Source organism: Enoplosus armatus, chromosome 13, assembly GCF_043641665.1.
Source record: "Enoplosus armatus isolate fEnoArm2 chromosome 13, fEnoArm2.hap1, whole genome shotgun sequence".
NCBI classification, from domain to species: Eukaryota; Metazoa; Chordata; class Actinopteri; order Centrarchiformes; family Enoplosidae; genus Enoplosus; species Enoplosus armatus.
In genome coordinates this window covers 15,484,485-15,505,702 of record NC_092192.1, presented here as the reverse complement: position 1 = coordinate 15,505,702, position 21,218 = coordinate 15,484,485, and the positions used below count along the sequence as shown (strand labels likewise).

Here is a 21,218-nt window from a genome sequence, read left to right as displayed (position 1 = left end):
TGGTGGACGGTTTAAATGTTGCAGATGTGTTAAATAGCATAAAATGTATATAGTCAAGTACCTACATGTGCTGAGGTAATTAATAACATTAATGATGGCTCTGTTCAGTTTAAATGTCTCAGCAAATCAAGACAAAGAGGCAGCATGCACAATACCAACACCCTGGAACTAAATAATAATATTAATTTTATTGATTACACCTGTCATTTTCCACTGCTGTCTCAACAGGACCTGTATGCATATGGAGGCTCAACTGAATAACCTCAATACTATGAAAGTACTTTTTAGGGGGCTGTCAAATGATGGTGCCCTCTGCTGGACGAAAACTGGAAACACCACCACAAAACTGACGAATGCAGCAACTAAATGCTTTGATGACATCTAGTGTGAAAGGGAGGTACATGAGAGGCATGCTTGGTGCACAGTCTGTGCTTCAGACCTGCATTGCCTAAAAATCTTGGATGCATCCCAACATGCATTGGGCAAGAGGTAGGATACACCCTGGACAGGTTACCACTCTCGCTGTTTTGACAGCATTAGGGACAGAGGGCTAACTGTGGTTTATGAATCTACGAGTGATTCTTTTCCTACAGCAACATTTTTTAATGTTGCTGCACGTATGTGAATATATTCTATTTATACAAAATGTACTTACATATTTTGATTGTCTTGAGCAATAACACAAATTTGTATTAGCAGCAGGAGTGTTTTCTATAGAATCAGTGCTTTGTGCAGAGTAAAGACATGAAAACCTTTATTGTGCATGATCTTTATTTGTTACTATAGTTTTGCTATAGCTTTTAGTACACCTTTGGTGGTAGAAGAAAAGAAACATAAACAAGCTGACTTGTCTATTTGAAAAATATAAAGACATCTTTATTACAAGTACTACTTTGCAAATAATACTGAGCGGCGTAGCCTCCGAAAATGATGGCAGCATAAAACAGAAATGCACTGCGGATACAGTCATTGTTAAAAAATGTGACATCAAAGTAAAAAAAAATAGCATCAAGGCTCTAAATGTGTGTGTTTAAACAGTGTGGAAGCTGTGTACACTGTAACCATAAAATATTAAAATGGAAGCAGCTTTGAGAAAACACATAAAGCTATTCATTCTGCATTAACACATGCGCACTTACGAGAGCAATGTCTAATTTAAACACGCCAGGATTATTACAGTGAATATTTACTGTACACTCGCACCATCTCTGGTTCTCACCATATACTCTCTAGGCAACGTCTGTCCATCAGCAGTATCACTCTCACTACAAGGCATCTTTAGCAACAGACTTTGCAAACTAGTTAAATCAGTCATGTCTTTTTAGGCTGTGGTGCAGATTAGCATCAAAGCACTGAGAGTGAAACTGACATTAGAGTATTTTTCCAAAGGTCTTCAAGTAAGGAAAAATCATGTGAAGTAGTTGTCTTATTGCTGTTTGAGGGGAAACAACTCTGATGGTGCACTGTGTGGGAGTAGAAAATAGACATATTATATGTATTTGAGCTGCTTTGCTGTAACCAGATGAACCTCGCATGGTCCAGTGTACAGAAGTCTTAATTCTATTTGAAGGTACTGAAGGTATCGGAGGTTAGCATTGAAAGCAGGAAAGGCAGTGTTTGAGCAGTTATTCATTACTATTACTCAACAGCCATAACAGCCATCTGAATACCTGTCTGGGTTACATACTGTATCTATAGCTGAGCAAACTGGTGAGACTGTGATATAATCCAAATTAAAATGAGAGGGTGAAGTGACAGACAAAAAGCGGCAACAGTTTCGCTCTTTAATGCATATGTATCGTATATATGGATATATAAATCCAATCAAAGCGCTCTCCATTCTTTAAGTGTCTCCACTGTTCATGTCAGCGTATGTGATCAAACCCATTTGTGTTCAGAACAGCAATAAGATGCAATATAAATCTATAGGAAGCATCTGTTTTTCTTTAAAAATAAAAATACAAAACCACAAAATTAATATTTATTTGGCCATTAACGTAAAGATTGTTTACATAGATCGGTCCCAATGAATCTTATTTACAAGGGAGACCTGATCGAGATTAAAAAACTGTCCGTAATCTGTTCTTTTTTTAAAAGCCATTATAATAGAAAATTAACACGGTTGCACTTGTTTTCGATGTCTTTCATTTGATATTGTCATGATTTGTTTCCCCTTTTGATCACATTATGAAACAATGGTCAAGGTACAGTGGTGAGAATGAAGTCTGTTACATAACATCTTTCACACCTCAAAGGTGCATTTTTAAAGAATAGTCCAATGCTCAATGAGAGGTTGATTTTATACTGTCTTATATATTTAGAGGGGTTGTCATGGCTTTTACTCTGCCTAAAAATAAAACAACAGAAAAAAAATCCTCCCACATAGAGTCAACCAACAACCATCCCACCACAGTGAGTCACAAATCATGTGAGGAAGGTCTATGAAGTTGTTACCCTGAGAAAGTGGGAGTTCATGGACTCAGAAGACCCACGGCCACAGGAAGTGACATCACCAGTGACAAAAACCATGGCGCTGATTTGAACATGACACTGATTGCAGAGCAGATTGGAAGAATCCCTGCAATAGAGCAGAACATTTAGATATTGTTTCAGTTGGTGACTGGAGGAAACAATGACCCAAACAACAAAGCTGGAGTGAACTCTACTCACTGTGATGGACGGCCATGCTGTTCTCCTTCCAGCTGTTGCCCTGGTAAACCCTGCAGGTGTAGGTGAAAGGCCTCTCGTCAGCCAGCGGGGCCCAGGTGAGGCGGCACAGGTTGGGAGTGACCAGGCTGACGTTGCTCCTCCTGCGGTCCTCTGTGGACACATAGACGACGGCGTTGGGGTAGGTGCTGCCCACCAGCCGGCTGTCCTGCCGGTACTCGCAGTAGGGGCCAGGGACCTGGTAGGTTTGTGGAAACTCACAGTCCACTCTGACATTTCGCTCCAGGTATGTCAGACACGGAAACATCTGAGGCCCGCGTGGAGTGAACAGAAACGTAGTCACCGAGTTCACTGGAAGAGATGCAGACAGGAAGTGAATTGCACATTTCTCTCTTTTCCAGTGCGAAATGAATGCAGCAAAACACAAAGAAATCCTGAAGGAAATTCTGCTGCAGTCTGCAAAAGAGCTGTAGAAGAAGATTAATTTCCCAGCAGTACGATGATCTCAAACATAGAGCCAAAGCCTCACGATGACTTCAGTCCATATTTAGTAGAGACACCTCTTGCAGCAATGACAGGTCTGTGTAAGTTTTGAAGATCTGACACATAAGTTTTTTTTTAATGTTTAATGTCAAGTTCAAGCTGTGTCAGTTTGCATAATAGATCATGAGAAATGATTAATTCAGCTCTGGACGCTGACTTAGCCCCTCCAGAACATTAACACTGCTGTTTTTAAAGAAGCACCACCAACATGTTCAATACTGAATCAATAAAAGAGACATTCATCCTCTTTCATTCATCTATTTGGATTACATAATCCTAATGAAACTTTTCTGAGCTCTGTGGTGAAACTGGGTAATGACAGATTTGCTGCAATATTACTGATTTTTGTGTCATGGAGGACTGGACCATCTGGACATCACAATACACCATCAGCCTGTAAAGACCCAACTTTACATGGATCAGCGCCCAAAATCAACATCAAATTACAGCCATGTGTTTCTTCAACAGCAACATCTGTCAGTCTGAAAAAAAATAAACACAAAAGAATCGCACATACTGTGGGTTTGATGCGTTATCATTATCCTGCCAAAGAGGAGACAGGCCGTGGCGAACAGTTGCAGCTCCATGGCGAAGGTTATCAGTCCGATCAGCTCAGTCACCTTCACACCACGTTAAGACCTGGCAGAGTTCAACATGGGACATCATGAGAGGGTTGACCATGCAGCTCAGTGATTCATGCAGAAAAACACGATGCTTAAAAGCTATACATGCAACCTTTAACTGCAGCATACATTAGCCTACTGTGTCCTCGAGTCCAGTGTTAGTGGGCGCGGACGTTTTGTTCTGCTTGCAGCCAAAACGCAGATAGGACAACGCCCATGCAGTATCTCATGCTGCAGCAAACTGTCCTCACTGCATGCGCACATTTACTGCAGCTGAAAGACCCAGACAGTCATGCAGACATGCTTCTAACACATGCAAACCCGATCTGAAAATGTTAGATTTATAATCATACTGGCGTGCATTTCCACGCTGAAGACGAGGTCTTACCCTGTATGTGGTCCCTGTCCCGAGATTGAGCTGCGTCGCTATGCGGAGCAGCATCAGCAGAGCAGCGCTGACTTTTGACTGAGGATACAGTTATTGCTCTGTGCGTCCTCACTGAAACACACACACACACATCGGCCGTTGTCCTAAAAAGACCCTATCCTCATTGCACTGTTCCCCGATCAGGGATCCGGGAGCAGCCCAAGTTTGGGAGGAAATTAATTTCACATTTATTCTGTTTATCAGGGAACAAAGTTGCTGCACTGACCAAAAATGTCATAGCCCGTCATGTGTGACTCAAGCGCCATGAAGATGTGGTGAAGTCTTTACATTAAAAAGTTGGGGAACTTGAACTTCGCAAGCAACCAATCAATTCGCGTTGAATTCCACTACTATCGCTACTCTTATCCAGGTACTTGTTTTTTTGGGGAAACTGTTATATCTTAAATAACTATCAAAATAAGAGTTCCCTCTGCAGAACAAAACCTGGAAGCACCACCACAAATACGTAAAATACAGCAGCAATCAATGATTTGGTGACATCTAGTGTAAAAAAGAAAGGTGTGGGTGAACAGACATTCAAACCTCCATAAAGATTCAAAAGCCTTATACAAGAAAAAGAGTCAACTTTAATTCTAGATTTGTTATACAACACTTCAGGCCTGTGGAGGGTTTTAGCCTATTGGAAGTTAACATAATTGACCTCTGCAGTAGTTTCTGCACTGCAAACCTGACATGAGACATTAGAGAGATCAGTGACTTTATATTTCTCTTTTTTTCTTTGTTGTTGTGAGATTGCACATGTACAAATGCACTGTAGCTTATTTAATACCTGATGTAGCAGCATCACAAAACGATCGAAACATAAATTAGACATTCACAAGGAACACAATTATTGTATTACTGCTTGTCTGTGGTACTGTACAAATGTATAGCAGGTGGAATAAATGAAGAACCTTTCAATCTGCATAGAGACATGAAGTAAATATGCAAACAAAGTGCCACTGACACTGTACAGTATGTCACTGTATCCAACTAGAACAACTATAGCAGGCCTGGATGAGCTGTGCAATGCAGGCTGCAGATAAGACTACACCCATGCAGTGCTTTTACACTGTATTTTGGGTCAGTGGGACAGTACAGTTGCTGTAGCGCTTGGACGACGTTAGCTGCATTAGCTACATTTTATAGTAAACGCAAACAAACATCCATTCTAAGTGTGGTAGGATACTTGATCAATGATATCAGTCTCTCTGAACCATAGAGTCTGCGCTCGGGACCATCAAACTCTCAAAGACAGCACACTCTGCAAAATGTCAAGAGCTGCATAATGCTTTGGGATCATTTCCTTCAAAATAAAATCTGTTTTCTACATTGGGAAAGCAATAATGCAGAAAAATAGAGCATTCTTACAATATTTTTGAATATGTTGAAAGAACCTTTCTTATAAATCCAGAAATCCCAACAATGCCAGATATTAAGGGTCTGTCTACTTTTCTAAACTGTTCATGTAGCCTACAGTGTCTAAGGTCGCCCACTCACACACGACAGGTTTATGCCACTCAAATTCAAATACACATCTGGCAGGGCCTCACAGCTCTGAAAGCTGCCATGCCACACATTGTTGATGAACAGGTTTCCTTCGTCCCTGTCTGGGCAGGTTTTTGCCCCTGAACAGCCAGTCATGACACAATAGAAGAGAATCAAATCTCCCCAAAACATGCCACAACACTGACTTTTATAAAGAGATGAGGATTGCTTTTGTAGCATGAAACTACACATTTTTATAGACTTTAAGGAAATAATACTGGAGTACAGTGTACAGCTTTAAAAGGACTTCATCAATACCTGGGGCAGTTTGATACTATAATGATAGTATAATAGTATAGTGCACATTATTGAAGAAGAATAGGTGATGCAGTGTATTAACAGCAGCATCCAGCAGAGGAGTAGCAGCATTCACAGCTTCAGAATCTCTAATGAATACTTTTGGCAGAGATCACCACACCTGCTTTCTCTGCTTTTGTTTGTCAAAAGGGAGACGACTAAATTGTAAAAAAGAATATGTAGTGTTGATATATCCGATAAGATACAGTGTAAAGTGGCAGATATCCTCTGCTTTCATTGTGTGCTGGTCTGCTTTCTGTCAGTGTCCTGGGAGACTGCTTCAGTATAGCAGTTGTTCAGCAACTGTCCAGGAAGGACCTTGACAAAATAGATGAGCAGTGTGAAGAGGATACAGAGGATTCAGAGGACACAGTGAGGGGTTACAGAGGATACAGAGGACACAGTGAGAGGATACAGATGATACAGAGGACACAGTGAGAGGACACAGAGGATACAGAAGACACAGTGAGAGGATACAGAGGACACAGTGAGATGAAACAGAGGGCACAGTGAGAGGATACAGAGGATATAGTGGACACAGTGAGAGGATACAGAGGATACAGAGAACACAGTCAGAGGACACAGTCAGAGGATACAGAGGACACAGAGGACACAGTGAGAGGATATAGAGGACACATAGGATACAGAGGACACAGTGAGAGGATGCAGAGGACACAGAGGACACAGTGAGAGGATACAGAGGATACAGAGGACACAGAGGATACAGAGGACACAGTCAGAGGACACAGTCAGAGGATACAGAGGACACAGAGGACACAGTGAGAGGAAACAGAGGATACAGAGGACACAGAGGATACAGAGGACACAGTGAGAGGACACAGAGGATACAGAGAACACAGTCAGAGGACACAGTCAGAGGATACAGTCAGAGGATACAGAGGACACAGAGGACACAGTGAGAGGATACAGAGGATACAGAGGACACAGTGAGAGGACACAGAGGATATAGTGACACAGTGAGAGGATACAGAGGATACAGAGGACACAGTGAGAGGTTACAGAGGACACAGTGAGAGGATACAGTGGATATAGTGGACACAGTGAGAGGATACAGAGAATACAGTGAGAGGATACAGAGGATATAGTGAACACAGTGAGAGGATACAGAGGACACAGTGGACACAGTGAGAGGATACAGGGGATACAGTGAGAGGATACAGAGGATACAGTGGACACAGTGAGAGGATACAGAGGATATAGTGAACACAGTGAGAGGATACAGAGGATACAGTGGAGACAGTGAGAGGATACAGAGGACACAGTGAGAGGATACAGAGGATATAGTGGACACAGAGGATATAGTGGACACAGTGAGAGGATACAGAGGATACAGAGGACACAGTGAGAGGTTACAGAAGATATAGTGGGTCTGGCTCAATGGATTTGACAAGATGAAATATTTTTAGGCGACATAAGCCAACGTGACATCATTTTACATAGCCATATAGACATATAAACATTTAGCCACATTATGAATTTATTCAACTTAACAGTGCTACTGGCCACTGAGAGTCTTGCAGTGGTAGCTGTGTACATCCTTGTTGAAGCTGGCGACTGATGTCGTCATTGATAGGCTAGCAGTAGCAAATGAGAGGCTTGTCATGGGTTTTCCTCAGCTGGTAACACACGCCAGGTAACCAACTCGATAGACAACTGGCTCATTCACTGGCATTTCTTGGCTGATCACTGACTCTCCTCAGTGGACGGTAACACAATACTTAAAGGATGTGTGGTATACTGCCCAGAGTGTAATGAAATGTGTCTATTTTGAGACTGGGACTACCTCCACACTAAGCCAGATGATGTTTCGCCATGCTAGTGGTGTGGCCCTAACGGTGGCACTGTTGGTCTGTTGGTCCAGAGTCAAAGATCTCTATTGAATAGGTTACCATGAAATTTAGTACAGACTTTCATGGTCCCCTGAGAATGAATCCCACTGACTTTGGTGATCACCTGATTTTTCCTCTAGCGCCACCAAGAGGTTGACATTTGTGGTTTTGAGTGAAATATATTAACAACTACTGGATGGATTGCCATGACATTTGGTACAGACATTCAGGTCCACCTACTGCTTTAATGTAGACTAATATTAATGATTAGCCTATTAGCAGAATACTCAAACACATATTATATCATTGTGTGTGCTCTTTTGTTTTTTTATGATTCGTTTTTTTATTTAATGCAGATGTAAATGTAGTATTATAGATCTTTAATACATTAGTTAAAATCAAATCAAATCGAATTGCATATTTGTATTGTAATTGTAATTTATGTTGGTAAAATTAGCTGAGAAACTGCTAACACGTATATTGCACTTGCACACTGAATGAGGAAATGTCCAACAGCTGCTGAGGTGTCTCAGCTAGTCAAACCCTCATCACAACATTTGCCTTTTCGTTCTCATTCAGCAGCCTCAACTCAGTCTTTCAATATGGGGCCGGAGGTTTGTGTATTGACATGTGATCCTCTGTCCTCTGGTAAAACGGAGCGCAAAAATCAATACAAATCCTTATACAATACTGAGAAATGTCCCCAAAGTCCACTGGACAGCAGCATTGCTCTCCCCCCTTCTCTCTCCCCCTCCCCTCCCTCTCTGTCCCCCTCCCTCTCTCCTCTGTTTCTTCTATAAGCCGACCTCTACTGTATCTACCCCTGGCATCACACTGCAGAGCACTGAGGGAAGCTCAAACTGCATCAGACAAGGTGAGAATGATTCATATACTATTATTTGCTGGATCTGAGCTAAAATAATGAACATAGTGTTGAACACAATGGTTTTCTTTTAGTCTGCATGAAATATTTGTTTTAACACTGGAGTCAGCACTAAAGCAAATATTTAAAACGAAGGCGAGAGTAGGTTTGCATCAAGCAAACAAAATAGAGCTGAACTGCTTTATTTGTTTTATTAACATATTGAATACAAGTAGGCAAATAATGAGCCCGTGTTCCCGAGAGAGGTTAAGCACAGAAATGTGTCAGTGTTGGCAATCCACCAAGGAAGTTTGCAGTTCATCTCTTTGCAGCGTAAACAGTGAGGCTGTATTATGGTACAGTCACTTTTCCACAGTATCCTCTGTGGGCTCCCAAAGAGCTGCAGAAGTGTGGTGTTCATGTCTCTGAAATCTGACCCTGTTCTTTACAGTATAGTCAGCTTTATTTGATTTGAACCTCAATAATGTAAAGACATGGAAGCAAAATAAATAGCTGCTTGGTTCTGGTCTGTAGTAATTGACTGGTGTTAGTTTGCTCCGCCTCTGTTTTATTCAATATCTTTTTTGTTTTCAGGAAAGTTGGGAGAATGTTCTTCCTTGCTACAATTTTACTCTTTGGTAAGATGGTTTATGGTATATGTCATGTTTATAAAGGACATTTTCTAATATTTGAATGTTTTTCTCATCTGAGTGAGTTTCTGGCACCATGCAGTAAGTTTATAAGTCATTGTTCTGAATGGGTTTGGTGAATATCTGATCATCTCTTTGTGTTATACTATACGTAGGCTTTGCGTCAGCCCAGAAGGTGATTCAGTTGCACTACTGCTCAATAGATGAGCACCACCTCAGGATGGATTGCAAATATGCGGTCCCCGCTGAGTCACCTGAACCATTTTGCAAGTACACGCAGGGCGAAAGACTCTTTGACACCACCGATCCAGACGAGGAGCAGCATGCCCCCTTCAAGAAGCGCGCCAAAGTCCGCATCTTTCCAGGCAACAACTGCCGTCTGCTGTTTAAAAACCTGCCCAACGGCAAGTCCAACTTCACCTGCAACATCAAACTTCCCGACTCCACAACCACAGCGTCCAAAACTTCAGTGGTCGAGAAAAGTAAGCTGCTTGTGCTCAGGGTGTTTGTTTACCACAGCTGTGCACTTCCTGTTGTTTTCCACATCATTTGAGAGACTGCCAAACAAAATGCTCCTCCTTCTGAACCTGCATTATTTTTCTTATTGCAGAGCTCCTCCTCCCCTGCTCAGCGTGGAGTGTCCTATTACAAAGCTGCAGTGGCCTACTGCTGACCTTGATGACACTTCCCATGCTGCTGGAAATTCACTGGCTGTGAACAAGGCGCCAAACTGCTGCATACGTTCACACTGCACCCATAATCATCTGGTGACTGCTATCGGACTCTCCTGAAGTGTGTGTATGCACAAAGTGCAATGAGTTGAATTTAAAGTTCGTACAGTATATATTTGGTATGTCACAGGCCTGCTTACTCTGCATCATGCACTCAATACTAAGCACACGTACTACTGAATACACTTTATACTCTACAGTACTCTCACATATAAACAGCTGTTGAAATGTACAATAGAAATCTGTTGGATCCATATTGATTTCTGAGAGACCTGCCCTACAGGTTAATGAGTAGAAAGCATGAATGTGACTAAGTCCTAAAATTTAAACTCTATATGCTATAATATTTCATGTCTACATTTAAATGTTTTGTGATTTTATTCAATGTAATGAGAGATATTGAGTCTTGATAACAAGATAGGAAGAAATACCAATGAGGACTCAAATGAGAGGGATTTTAAAGAGGAGTGAAAACTGCTTTTGCTATATCATCCAGCGATTGAAGTTTTCCCAGCTCAAAAGTGATGCTGCGTGACATTATTTCTGAGTTTCATCACTCTTTAAGGTGAGCAATCTATTTTGCCTGACTGAAATCTGTCCCCTGTGTCTCTTCTTGGCTGCCAAACGATGAGGGCAGATAGAGGCGACCTTGTGCCACTAGCGGAAGATTGTGTTGTACTTGTCGATAAGATCTGGGAAGGGCAACACAGATAGCTTTGGAGGGATTTAATCTAATGATGAGCAGAGAAACAAAAAAGTTTTAGGACTGTTGTTTGACAGACGTGGGATGCACGCATGAGCAATAAAGTCCTTCTTCTATTCTATTCTGAGGAGACGATGTATAAAGTCCCTCAACAAGAAAACCAAAACACAAACTCAGTTTTCATTTTGCCTTTCACTTGTGCCTGAGACACATGATCCATGTTCAGCTGAAGCTCATTGTCACAAATATACAGTTTGTCTCTGAACGCTATAAGTTGAGTCAGATCCACATTGATGGTTCTATTTATACATTTACACTGAATATGCTTTATATGGTGCGATGTTTTCCCTGATAATGTCAAGGATTTTTACTTATGTATATACTTAGGTAGGTGTGTGTGTAGCTGAAGAACAATCATTTAATTGCACTGAAAAACACTGCTGTACTATGTACCGTATAATGACAATAAACTGAACTGAAACTTAATGGCATCAACAAAGAAGAACAACGCTCATTAAATGAACCCAACCAATTAAACGTGTTTATGCATGAACTCTAGCATGCATGTCCACAGATACTATGTGCATTATGTTGGAGGTGCTGTTGACGTCCTGTAGAGGGTAGCACTGGGTCAAACCGGATTGTACTAGAAAGTGTCAAAAAGAAGAGGGAAATGATTGAAATGGATTACGGTCAGGAGGAAATACCAAAGTTTAAAATTATGCAAAGCTGGGTGGATCAATGTAACTGCACATTTGGGCTAAAAAACATGTTTGTGTTTCCTGAAAAATATCCTGAAAACAATTCACCTTAGTGGTTAGTTTACAATCGTCATAAATGAGAACCGCAAAATCGCCACTATCCTCAAAACATAACATAGCGGTATGGTGATTTATCTGTACAGAGCAAGTGTTTTGTCCATGTGTTCACTTAACTTTGTCAAAGTTGTTTCATTGCAAATGTATATAAATGTATTTACCAGACACCCTGACACCCACAGATACACCATATTGGGCATTAATATGCTGCTTTAAGAGCCTCCACACTTCTGGGAAGGTTTTTCACAACACTGAAGAACCAGGCTGCTGAGATTTACTCCCAGGAATCGATGCTGGGTGATAAGGCCTCACCGTCGTTGTTCCAGTGAATCCGAAATTAAATGGGGTTGAGGGCTCAGTTGCAGGCCAGTCAAGTTCTTCACCAAACTGGGAAAACTATTTCTGTATGGACTTCACTTTGTGGGTATTATCACACTATAAGAGGAAAGGACCTTTCCAAAGACTGTTGCCGCAAAGTTACTATTGTTTAAAATAGCATTATATGTTGGAAATAAGGCCAAATCATGGAAAACAGTCCTAGATGAAAAAAAGTATGTATACTTTGTGCTGCATGGTGTATTTTTTCCACCTACACAAACCGTAAATGTGTGCATATTGTCAGCTTAAACAGTTATATTTCCCATGAGGCTAATTCTGCATTGTACATACAAGCGGAGTGAGTCCTCAGACTCGAGTCGTCATTATGTTGCCTAATCAGGCATGTCCATTCTGCATTCAGTGTTGTTTGTGTAACAAATAATAATGTACTGCTGTTTAGTTGTGAGGCAACCACTACATATGTTTTATTGTGTATTCTGTTATAGAAACTGTTTCACTTTTAAACATGAAGATCACAGGTGGCAATGTTTTTATGGTGTTATTATTTAAATTATATTAAATTATGTGTACATCTGCTGTATGTGAGTACTTTGTGTTCATGTTAGAAAGCAGTTTAAATCAAATATCATTCAACAGTCAAAATGCATCAGATTTACTTCATTCAAGTTTATTGAGCCTTTGAAATGAAATGTTGCATTTATCAACAGTATCTGTTGTGTCTTTTTTCAAACACATTTAGTCTTATAGTGTGACTTCAAATTAATGTGAATATGATCATATAACCTAATAATGTTTATATAATTAGGATTCATATACCCTAATAGTCGTTTTATAATAGTTAAATTGCCATTAATGCCATAGAATTTGTTGTCACTGATTAATTAACATTATAAAATATCACAAGGATAAGCAATACAGGTTGTGGGCATGATGTAGAAATCACCTCGTTCATCAAATCATTCATTTGTGACTCATCATGCAAAATGTCTACCCTAGAGTGAAGAAGGAACGAGAAGGAAGAAGGAAAGAGATGAACTGTGTATAAATATCTGTGTCACAACCCATTTCCAGCTGAGAGAGGCGGGGGGGGGGGGGGGGGGTTACAGAGCCCTGAAACCAATGTCTCTGCATGTCAGCGTGCTGAGTAACAGCTTTGGTCTGGTCTAACCTGTTGCTCCACTCTGCCGTCACCTGAGAGGATCCTGTTCCCGGAAGTTCCCGAGCTTGTTGTCACCTGGGCGGACTCCTCAGGTGAGAGCAGACAGTTGTTACAGGTAGAAACGTCGACGCAGTGAATTAAGTGTTGGGAAATATAAGCGCCTGGTTGTTTATTCGACGCACGGAAGATTTTTTGCGCATTTTTCGTGTTCTTTTCTTCAGCAGCAAGTTGTTTAGAGGGGACGCCGTCGTGTTACATTCAAGGACCACACTGGTCGACATGCTAGCCAGCGGGCTGGTTTCGGTGGCTTTGTTCTGTCTCGCAGCGACAGGTGAGTGAGTTTGACAATACTGTTTTTTTTTCTGTTTGAGGACACTCAACTCTTAAAAGTATTTCTTGTTGCACAGTTTAACTCAACAACAACATTAATAATAGTGGCCATTTAGCCCTCAAATACCACATGACGTTTTAGCAGTTGTGTTGTCACTTATCATCCCCAAACGAACCTCAGGCCTGGTCCTGGAGCAGCAATGTCGGCCTGTTCTGTACCTGCTCTCCTTATGAGAGTTCCGGATATTTCACTTGAGGTGAAGTTGATATTAGTGACCATATAATATGTTTCTCTTTTGTAGTCTACACAAGTTGCATTATATTTGAACGTTTAGTGTCCCTTGAATGAATGAGTAAATGGCAGCAGTAGAGCAGCAGATCTACGAGGGCCTGAGTGTTGGGGACAGCTGTAAAACCAGTAACTACAAACATGTGGATGGTGTGGAGTGATAACATTAATTAGTTCCTCCTGTTTTGTAAAAAATGGCCATTGTAATTTGATCATAAATGTAGGAAGAACACACCACTATTTCCACATTCCTGTACCCTTTCACCACATATATGTGAATATTATAAGAATGTTAAAGCACAATGATGTTCACTGAGGTCACAGTTAGATCAATTATGAGCACACTGAAGGTCCCAAAAGAGTTTTCAAGGTGTTTACTTGATTTCATGTGTGAACTGCATCTTGTTAAGAAAACAACCACACAATACAATCAGTCCTTTCCATCAGTGCAGTAGCTCTATGCATTTGTGTCTGAATTCACATTATACTGGGACACTTGTGTTCACAAATCCAACTGCCACTCACCATGTGATCAAGGTATTTTAATTTTATTTGTGGGTGGGTGGGTGGAGCATTATTTCCAGTGAGTAACCTCTAATTACAAATAAACAAATGAACAGTTCGCACACTGCAGGGCTCCCATATCCACTTATTTACTGCACCATGGTAACCTCAAATTATGTCCTGGTTATTGACAATAATTTTCAATAATACTACTAACAAAACTATGTCCTGGCTATAAACTTGCAACATCACAATCACAATCTTGACTTGTAAACAGTGTAAGGATTTCCATGAACATCATGAAATCCAATATAGTGTTGTGTGCTCTGTAGCTCTGTGGTAACTCATATTCATAATTTAACTTTGTCTTTGGAAATATCCAATCTGTAGTCAGTAAAAATATCGCCCACACACATTCTGCCGCAAGTGACAAGCATAACAGGACTTTGCTTGTAGGCTGAATAGTTCAACTAGTTGACGGGCCTGATGTGTTTTGATAAAGTAATGCGTCCTCCAGCTGCTTTCTAGGCTGGTTACTGTTTGTCTTTGCTGTAATGCTCATCAGTGCACCTGCAGCACAGTCTGCTGTACAATGCAGCTAACAGGCAGGCCTCTTGAGACTTGTTGCATTGAACAGAGAAATGTACTGCCAGGCTTTAAGTTGAATTTCCCGTGGTTCTCTCTAATCTGCATTAGTGTATTCCCACCACTTACCTTGAGGGACATTTATCACCCACACTGTGAAACTCGCAAAGTATGCAAACAACTAAGTCACGCGGTGCTCTGGTTTCATTTTACACTTAAGGCTTATCTTACCAAACCAAAACTGTGACTGTGCTGCCTTATCTCAGCTGAGACTGGCTGTGAGAAAGTCTCAACGTCATTTAAGTCTCTAAAAAAGTGTCTTTGTGTATAAGTATCATATTGGTGCACACATTTCATTTAAAGTCTTGCTATTTGTATATTTTCAGCTAAATTCAGTGACGTGTACGATGAATGACTTTGCACACAGTTAATGATTAACTGGCTCCTGCTGCTGTGCCATGAAGCTTCTCAGTGTTACACAGGTTTATCGCACAGCTAGGTAGTAGTTAAGTCCCAACACTTAAAGTAATGGCAGTGGTGAAATGTAATGTGAAGTGTTGGAATAGATGCATATATGGTGTGACAGACAGGCCTGTGACTGCACGTGTTAATTAAAGTGGCCCTGTTGTAAAGTGTTTCTGTCGTAGCAGCACTACTGTGCCTGAAAAGACCCAGTTTCAGCCAGACTGACAGTTTCACCGGAAGCTTTCTGGCTCAGCAATCAGGAATGGGCCTCTTTTTCTTTTTGTCCACACCCTGAATGCTTGTAAGCATGCTCTGAGTGTTTGACAAGGGGTGTGCTTTCAATCTTGAGTGCTTTTTCTGTGATCTTTAACAGAATGTCATTTTGTGAACAGTGGTAGGTCTTTTAATGCTAATAAAGCCCAGTACAGTTAGATTGTGTGATTAAAGTCTTGTTTGTCCATTATTTTCTCAATGAATCAATTTAATTATTTAGCTTATAAAATGTCAGAAAATAATCAAAACTGGCATTTGCAATTTCTTATTGGCTAAATTGACACATTCAAATTGCTAGTTTTGTCCAACCAACAGTCCAAAACCTAAATATTCAGATAATATTCCTTCAGGTATTCCATTTACTTTCATGGGGGCTGAAGAAATTCAGTAAATATCCACAATTTAGGTCACATTTGGGCATTTTTGCTTAAAAACAGAAGTTTCTGATTAATTCTGTCAAACGACTAAGTAATAAATTAATTTAGCACTACTCTGTAATTGGTTTTGGTTGATTTTACATTGTTTGCGAGATCCCAGTAACATAATAATCATATAATCCATCAAGACGAAAAGCACTAGCTGTACTTAAAGGAAGTGAGAATGTAGTCTCACACCTCTTTAAAATTATGGAAATGAATGTCGGTCACTTAAGTCAATATTAAATCTTCAAACTCAAACAATGACTGAATTAAAATAAGTCAAGCTGTGTATTCCTGTATAAACTGTACATTGTTCCTTTTTCTTGTCTTTTGTGCAGTATGTTATGTTTGTATAGTCTACTGTAGTACCTGTTCACTGTGTTATTGTGACGGCATATTATGTATATTGTAAAAGTCTAATGACTTGTTTTGTTTTAATCTCTGTGTCCAGGTGTAAGTGGCTTTACAGTCACGACCAACAATGCAGATGTGCGAGTGAAGGAGAATGACGGTGAGTCCTGAAAATACAGAATAATTTGAATGTAGAGGATAAGCCTGGAAAAAAGTAAATATTTTATCAGTCGAGTGTTTGCTGGAAATTTGCTCAATTTAACTGCAATTTTAAATCCCAGAAGTCAATAAAAGCTTTGAACTAAAATAAAGGTGGGAGTATTCTTGCTTTAGGTATAAATCAGAGTCAGATTTTAATTGCCTTAATTATGCATCCCAAAGTAATTGTGTTTCCACTCCTTCATTCCCTCTGTTCTGTGGAACAAAGGTAGGATGGTTGGCTTTGTCTCGTTACTCAATAGGAGACTATTGCCGTACAGTAATCCTGCTCTCTTCTTTTATCCACTCTGTTCAACCATCACAAGCTTTGCAGCTTTGCAATGGCTTTGCTAGATGTGTGTTACAAAAAAAGGAGGATATAAATCACCCTTTTTCCAACAGGCTCTATATTGTCTTCAGTCACAAATCTCGACTCCACGTATAGTTACATTTTTGAGGAGCAGCTTTGTAAAGTCCTACCGCACAGATAAATTCAGCTTTATTAAAATGTAGAAAGCGCAAGGCAACATGATTTTTTTTAACCTGACAAACACTAGTATTAAACAAAATTAGACAGTGCACCGACAGCATGCGTATTTTTCAAAAAACTCTTTCAGCTGTAAACAATGAGTCTGTGTATTGGCCATTTTGTGGAGAACTTAACTACTTGAAATGTTGAGGAATGCCCAGACATATCAACACAGCTGAGAAGTTGCATGATTATATTTTAAGGTTATAAAGGTTATCTTTAAATATTTTGTCATTGGAAGAATGCCTGTGATTTTGATTTATGATGACCTAAGTGATATTAATGAGGTTATTTTCAAAATATTCAAGAAGCTAAATGTTTAAATGCACAAACCACAAAGATGGACAAATTATTGATGGATTAATAACATTTTATTATTACATGGTTAAAGTGGAAACCTTCTCTGTATAGTTGTATGTTCTTTTTTGATTTATTGTGAACTCTGTTATTTCAGGGACTGACCTTATATGCAAGTATTCAGGCGACTTTGGTTCAAATCCCAGAGTTGAGTGGAAATTTAAGGACCCAAAAGGCTCCCAGACGTATGTGATTTTTGATGGGAAACCAACAAGTAAGTAGATTCACAAACTTTGTCTGTGTCTTTTTGTAGCATGTTGACAAATGTTTTCAGATCGTTTTATCCCCACTGTCATGCCAGCTTTTTTATTTGTTTGTTCTTCTGTCTCTGTTAGTCAGCAGGATATTTCAGAAACTACTTTTAATGAAATTTGGTGGGAAGTTGGGTCAAGAAAGAACTCATCAGTGTTAGTAACTTAGCAACAACAGCAGTGTCACCATTTATAAAGCATTTTACGTATATTTGCTCTCCTGAGCTGTGAGGTGTAGAAGTAAAATGTATCTCCTCGATTGCTTCCTTGGCCAACACAATATCTACCCATGTAGGCATTCAAAAAGGCATTCTTTTTTAAAAATGTTATATAATTTTCCTATAATTGTTTGCAAACTTGTGGCACAACACTTCTTGTGGCCCATAATGACAATACCTGAATGCGTCCACAGAGCCGTATTCCACCAGAGTGTCGATGTACGGTAGTAATCTGAGATTCTCCAAAGTGACCCGTAAGGATAATGGAGTGTACGACTGTGAAGTGTCTGGCAGCGGTGAGCAGTTTGGGGAAGTCCGAGTGAAGATGACTGTTCTGGGTAAGGATCCTTTGCAGTTATGTTCTGCAAACATTCTGATTCAGATGTTTATGATTTATGATGATTCAGTTTATGGTTGTGTATTACTGTACGTGTGGGAACCTTCTGAAAACCGAATGTTATGTCCCGCAGTGCCTCCATCTCCGCCCTTGTGTAGGATACCCTCCTCGGTGACGACAGGCAAGCTGGCCCTTATGTCCTGCCATGACATCGACGGCTCACCTCCACCTAAATACAGGTGGTACAAAGATGGCACCCTTCTGCCCCCTGAACCTCACAAGATCTCTGGCTTCAAGAATGCCACCTACAGGCTAAATGCAGACAATGGCAACCTGGTCAGCTTCAACCTGTTACTTTGCACTGTCTTTACAGTGACAGTTTCTGTCCCCTTTTTAAAATAAAAATTCTACCCTGTCTGTCTCCACAGGAGTTTCCCAGAGCCACCAAGGTGGACTCAGGTCAGTACTACTGTGAGGCTTTCAATGATGCTGGTCCTCCTCAGCGCTGTAAAGGCGCGAAAATGGAAGTCCGTAAGTGCTCTTCTCTTTCATTTAAAAAAACATGCTTTAGCCGGAGATGATTTCTTTTCCTTTCTGACAGAGAATAAAATGAAATGAATGACAATAAGGTTACACATTAAAGAGACGGTAATCGTTCAGCGTATTTCAGCCGGTGGAGTGTGCTGCATGCCAGCACTGAAAGGACAGTAAACTGGTTTGGCTGCATCAAAGGAGCCAATAGATACTACAATTCTCATTATTAAGATACAACCAATTACATCTTTCTTTCATCATTTGGGTGCTTCAACAGTTTTAACGTTACATTTTTCTGTTTTTTTGTTTTATTTTCTTGAAAATGCACTAGTTTACAATACTGTTGATGTTTGACTGTAATTCAGCTAATGTACCTCAAAATATCTTTTTTCAAGGTGACCTAAACACTGGAGGAATTGTTGCAGGGGTAATCGTGGTTCTGCTGCTACTGGCCCTACTGGGATTTGGCATTTGGTATGCCAACAAGAAAGGATACCTGCCCAGTGAGTTTTCTACATTATATTCAAACATTTACTTTAATATTTTGATATTCAGCGCTGACTTTACCAGAAACCTTGGACCTCCAAATAGTCAGCTTGTTGGACGTAATAGTAACTCTCACACAGGCAGACTGTTGCATATCAGTTTCACTTTATTTTACTGACGTTGTCCCCTTTCTTCCCTTTACAGAGAAAACTGAGAGGTAAGGATTTTCTTTTCTATCCTGCCTGATGGATTTTAGCTGATAATTCATAGACCGGTCTGCTGACTTTATGATATTTCCTCAGGGAAATGCAGATTTCATTCACATTACAAGTATAAACTGGTCTGCTCTCTGTGTCCTAGCTAAACATGTTTTGTTTAATTCTCCCTTCAGTAAACCAAAGCCGAGCGTGGTCTACCAGCCCACATCACTGTATGGTGGTGATGATGAAGATGTAAGTATGATTAGAGTGTATTTCAACTTTAAGCATTGTAGTTATTCCAAGACATTTATAACAGTCAGGTTTGTGTGTTTAGTTACAGACAATTTTTTGTTTAATAGACTGACAACTGTTGATGTGTTTGTTTTCAGGGGGAATTCAAACAGAAGTCATCATTCGTGGTTTAGTCTGCAATAAACATTCACGACAGGACAACACCTTGGTTTTAAATGTCTCTGCGTGGGATTTCCTGAAGTTTTTAGTGACGTCTTTTTATTTCCTCCTAGATTGTTTTTATAGACCAGTGTGATTGTTTGAGTTGACCTGAACTGTGTACTTAGTGACAGTCTGTCTCACTACTTGTGACCCATTTTAGCCCCAGACATGTTTGGAGTGTGTGTTTCTGTGTGCTTCTGATTTTCTGTGCCTCCTAATAACCGAGCTGGTTTTTTTTTTTTTGTTTTTTTTCATGTCAAATGACAGATACTCCCCAGTACCTGTAATCCAGGTTTATACATGTATTTAGTTATTTTATAGGGAAAATGGACACTTTGTTCTCTGCAAACACAGTGTCTTAATAAAACTTTTTTTTAATTAAATTTACTGACCCATCACCTTAATTTCCTCCAGGGCAACGCTCTTATCAGTCAGTCTGTACCTGTACTGAAACGTTGATGGAGCTGGATCATAGCTGAGTGCCTCTGAAAGGTGTTTTTATCTCTTTCTTTTTTTAACAAATGACAACACTGTTGTAATGTATAATATTCTTTTTCTAATAAAGTTTATGAGGTTTCTCTTTCTTGTAAATAATGCAGTTTTTACATCTGTAATTTAGAACAATTAAAAAATCAGTTGTGCCTTCCTCACTAGAAACTACCACAACTGCTTGTATGACATTAATATTTTAGGTGCACATTCTCTTTTTAACACATCATTTCTAGTTGAACTAGTATTACATTCGTCTGGTAGTGTCTGAGTCATACGTTTGTAAACCTCTGAACTACATTGGCTAAGCTAATCGATCTTTAAGAGTGTAGTGTAGTATACTTGATCTTTAAGAGTGTAGACTGACAGTTCAGTAAACTTCCTGTTGAAGCAAACAGATTCAGAGTCCTTAATGAATTGGAAATGAGTGCGTGTGAGTTAATGACGATGTGTTAAACAAGTTTTTTCAAATTCTCAGGTCATGTGTTAAGTGGTTTGATAAGGTCAGGCATCAATGCATATCATGAGTTTATATGATCTATCAGGTACAATATTTAAATTGGGAAACACTGAGTTTTCTACATTGCTTGACTTTAATTTGTAGAAACTGATGATGAATCAGCTGATGGTTGTAACTTTGCTTTATATATTGGTTAATAAAAATGTTGTTAAATTGAGTCTACTGTCATGTGTCATAATCTTTATGAAGGTGTGTCACAAGTTGATTTTCCTG

The 21,218-nt window shown here is 39.9% G+C and overlaps 3 protein-coding genes across 3 annotated transcripts; 2 read left to right on the top strand and 1 right to left on the bottom strand.

Annotated features, from left to right (window-relative positions):
• Window positions 1-767: 767 nt before the first annotated feature.
• Window positions 768-3,851, bottom strand: LOC139295637 (uncharacterized). The gene is made up of 3 exons (XM_070917857.1): window positions 3,728-3,851; window positions 2,671-3,018; window positions 768-2,578 (listed from the first exon to the last, which is right to left on the bottom strand). Exons 1-3 carry the CDS (start codon window positions 3,795-3,797, stop codon window positions 2,472-2,474), a joined length of 525 nt encoding a protein of 174 aa, XP_070773958.1. The 5' UTR covers window positions 3,798-3,851; the 3' UTR covers window positions 768-2,471.
• A 5,573-nt stretch (window positions 3,852-9,424) lies between these two features.
• Window positions 9,425-10,184, top strand: thy1 (Thy-1 cell surface antigen). The gene is made up of 3 exons (XM_070916702.1): window positions 9,425-9,455; window positions 9,623-9,949; window positions 10,078-10,184. Exons 1-3 carry the CDS (start codon window positions 9,425-9,427, stop codon window positions 10,182-10,184), a joined length of 465 nt encoding a protein of 154 aa, XP_070772803.1.
• A 3,131-nt stretch (window positions 10,185-13,315) lies between these two features.
• Window positions 13,316-21,162, top strand: f11r.1 (F11 receptor, tandem duplicate 1). The gene is made up of 10 exons (XM_070917096.1): window positions 13,316-13,548; window positions 16,534-16,593; window positions 17,615-17,731; window positions 18,181-18,324; window positions 18,457-18,659; window positions 18,752-18,854; window positions 19,253-19,360; window positions 19,548-19,560; window positions 19,735-19,795; window positions 19,933-21,162. The coding sequence occupies exons 1-10, from the start codon at window positions 13,497-13,499 to the stop codon at window positions 19,966-19,968; spliced, it is 897 nt and encodes a 298-aa protein (XP_070773197.1). The 5' UTR covers window positions 13,316-13,496; the 3' UTR covers window positions 19,969-21,162.
• Window positions 21,163-21,218: the final 56 nt, after the last annotated feature.

Bases quoted from the DNA above. Each gene is read 5' to 3' on its own strand.
- LOC139295637 (XM_070917857.1), bottom strand. From the start codon at position 3,797: ATGGAGCTGCAACTGTTCGCCACGGCCTGTCTCCTCTTTGGCAGGATA. The intron at 3,019-3,727 runs GTATGTGCGATT...CATCTCTTCCAG, and splicing joins GATAACGCATCAAACCCACA to TGAACTCGGTGACTACGTTT. The intron at 2,579-2,670 runs GTGAGTAGAGTT...GCTCTATTGCAG, and splicing joins CAGCATGGCCGTCCATCACA to GGATTCTTCCAATCTGCTCT.
- thy1 (XM_070916702.1), top strand. From the start codon at position 9,425: ATGTTCTTCCTTGCTACAATTTTACTCTTTG. The intron at 9,456-9,622 runs GTAAGATGGTTT...TACTATACGTAG, and splicing joins TGCTACAATTTTACTCTTTG to GCTTTGCGTCAGCCCAGAAG. The intron at 9,950-10,077 runs GTAAGCTGCTTG...TTCTTATTGCAG, and splicing joins AACTTCAGTGGTCGAGAAAA to AGCTCCTCCTCCCCTGCTCA.
- f11r.1 (XM_070917096.1), top strand. From the start codon at position 13,497: ATGCTAGCCAGCGGGCTGGTTTCGGTGGCTTTGTTCTGTCTCGCAGCG. The intron at 17,732-18,180 runs GTAAGTAGATTC...ATGCGTCCACAG, and splicing joins TTTTGATGGGAAACCAACAA to AGCCGTATTCCACCAGAGTG. The intron at 18,325-18,456 runs GTAAGGATCCTT...TATGTCCCGCAG, and splicing joins AGTGAAGATGACTGTTCTGG to TGCCTCCATCTCCGCCCTTG.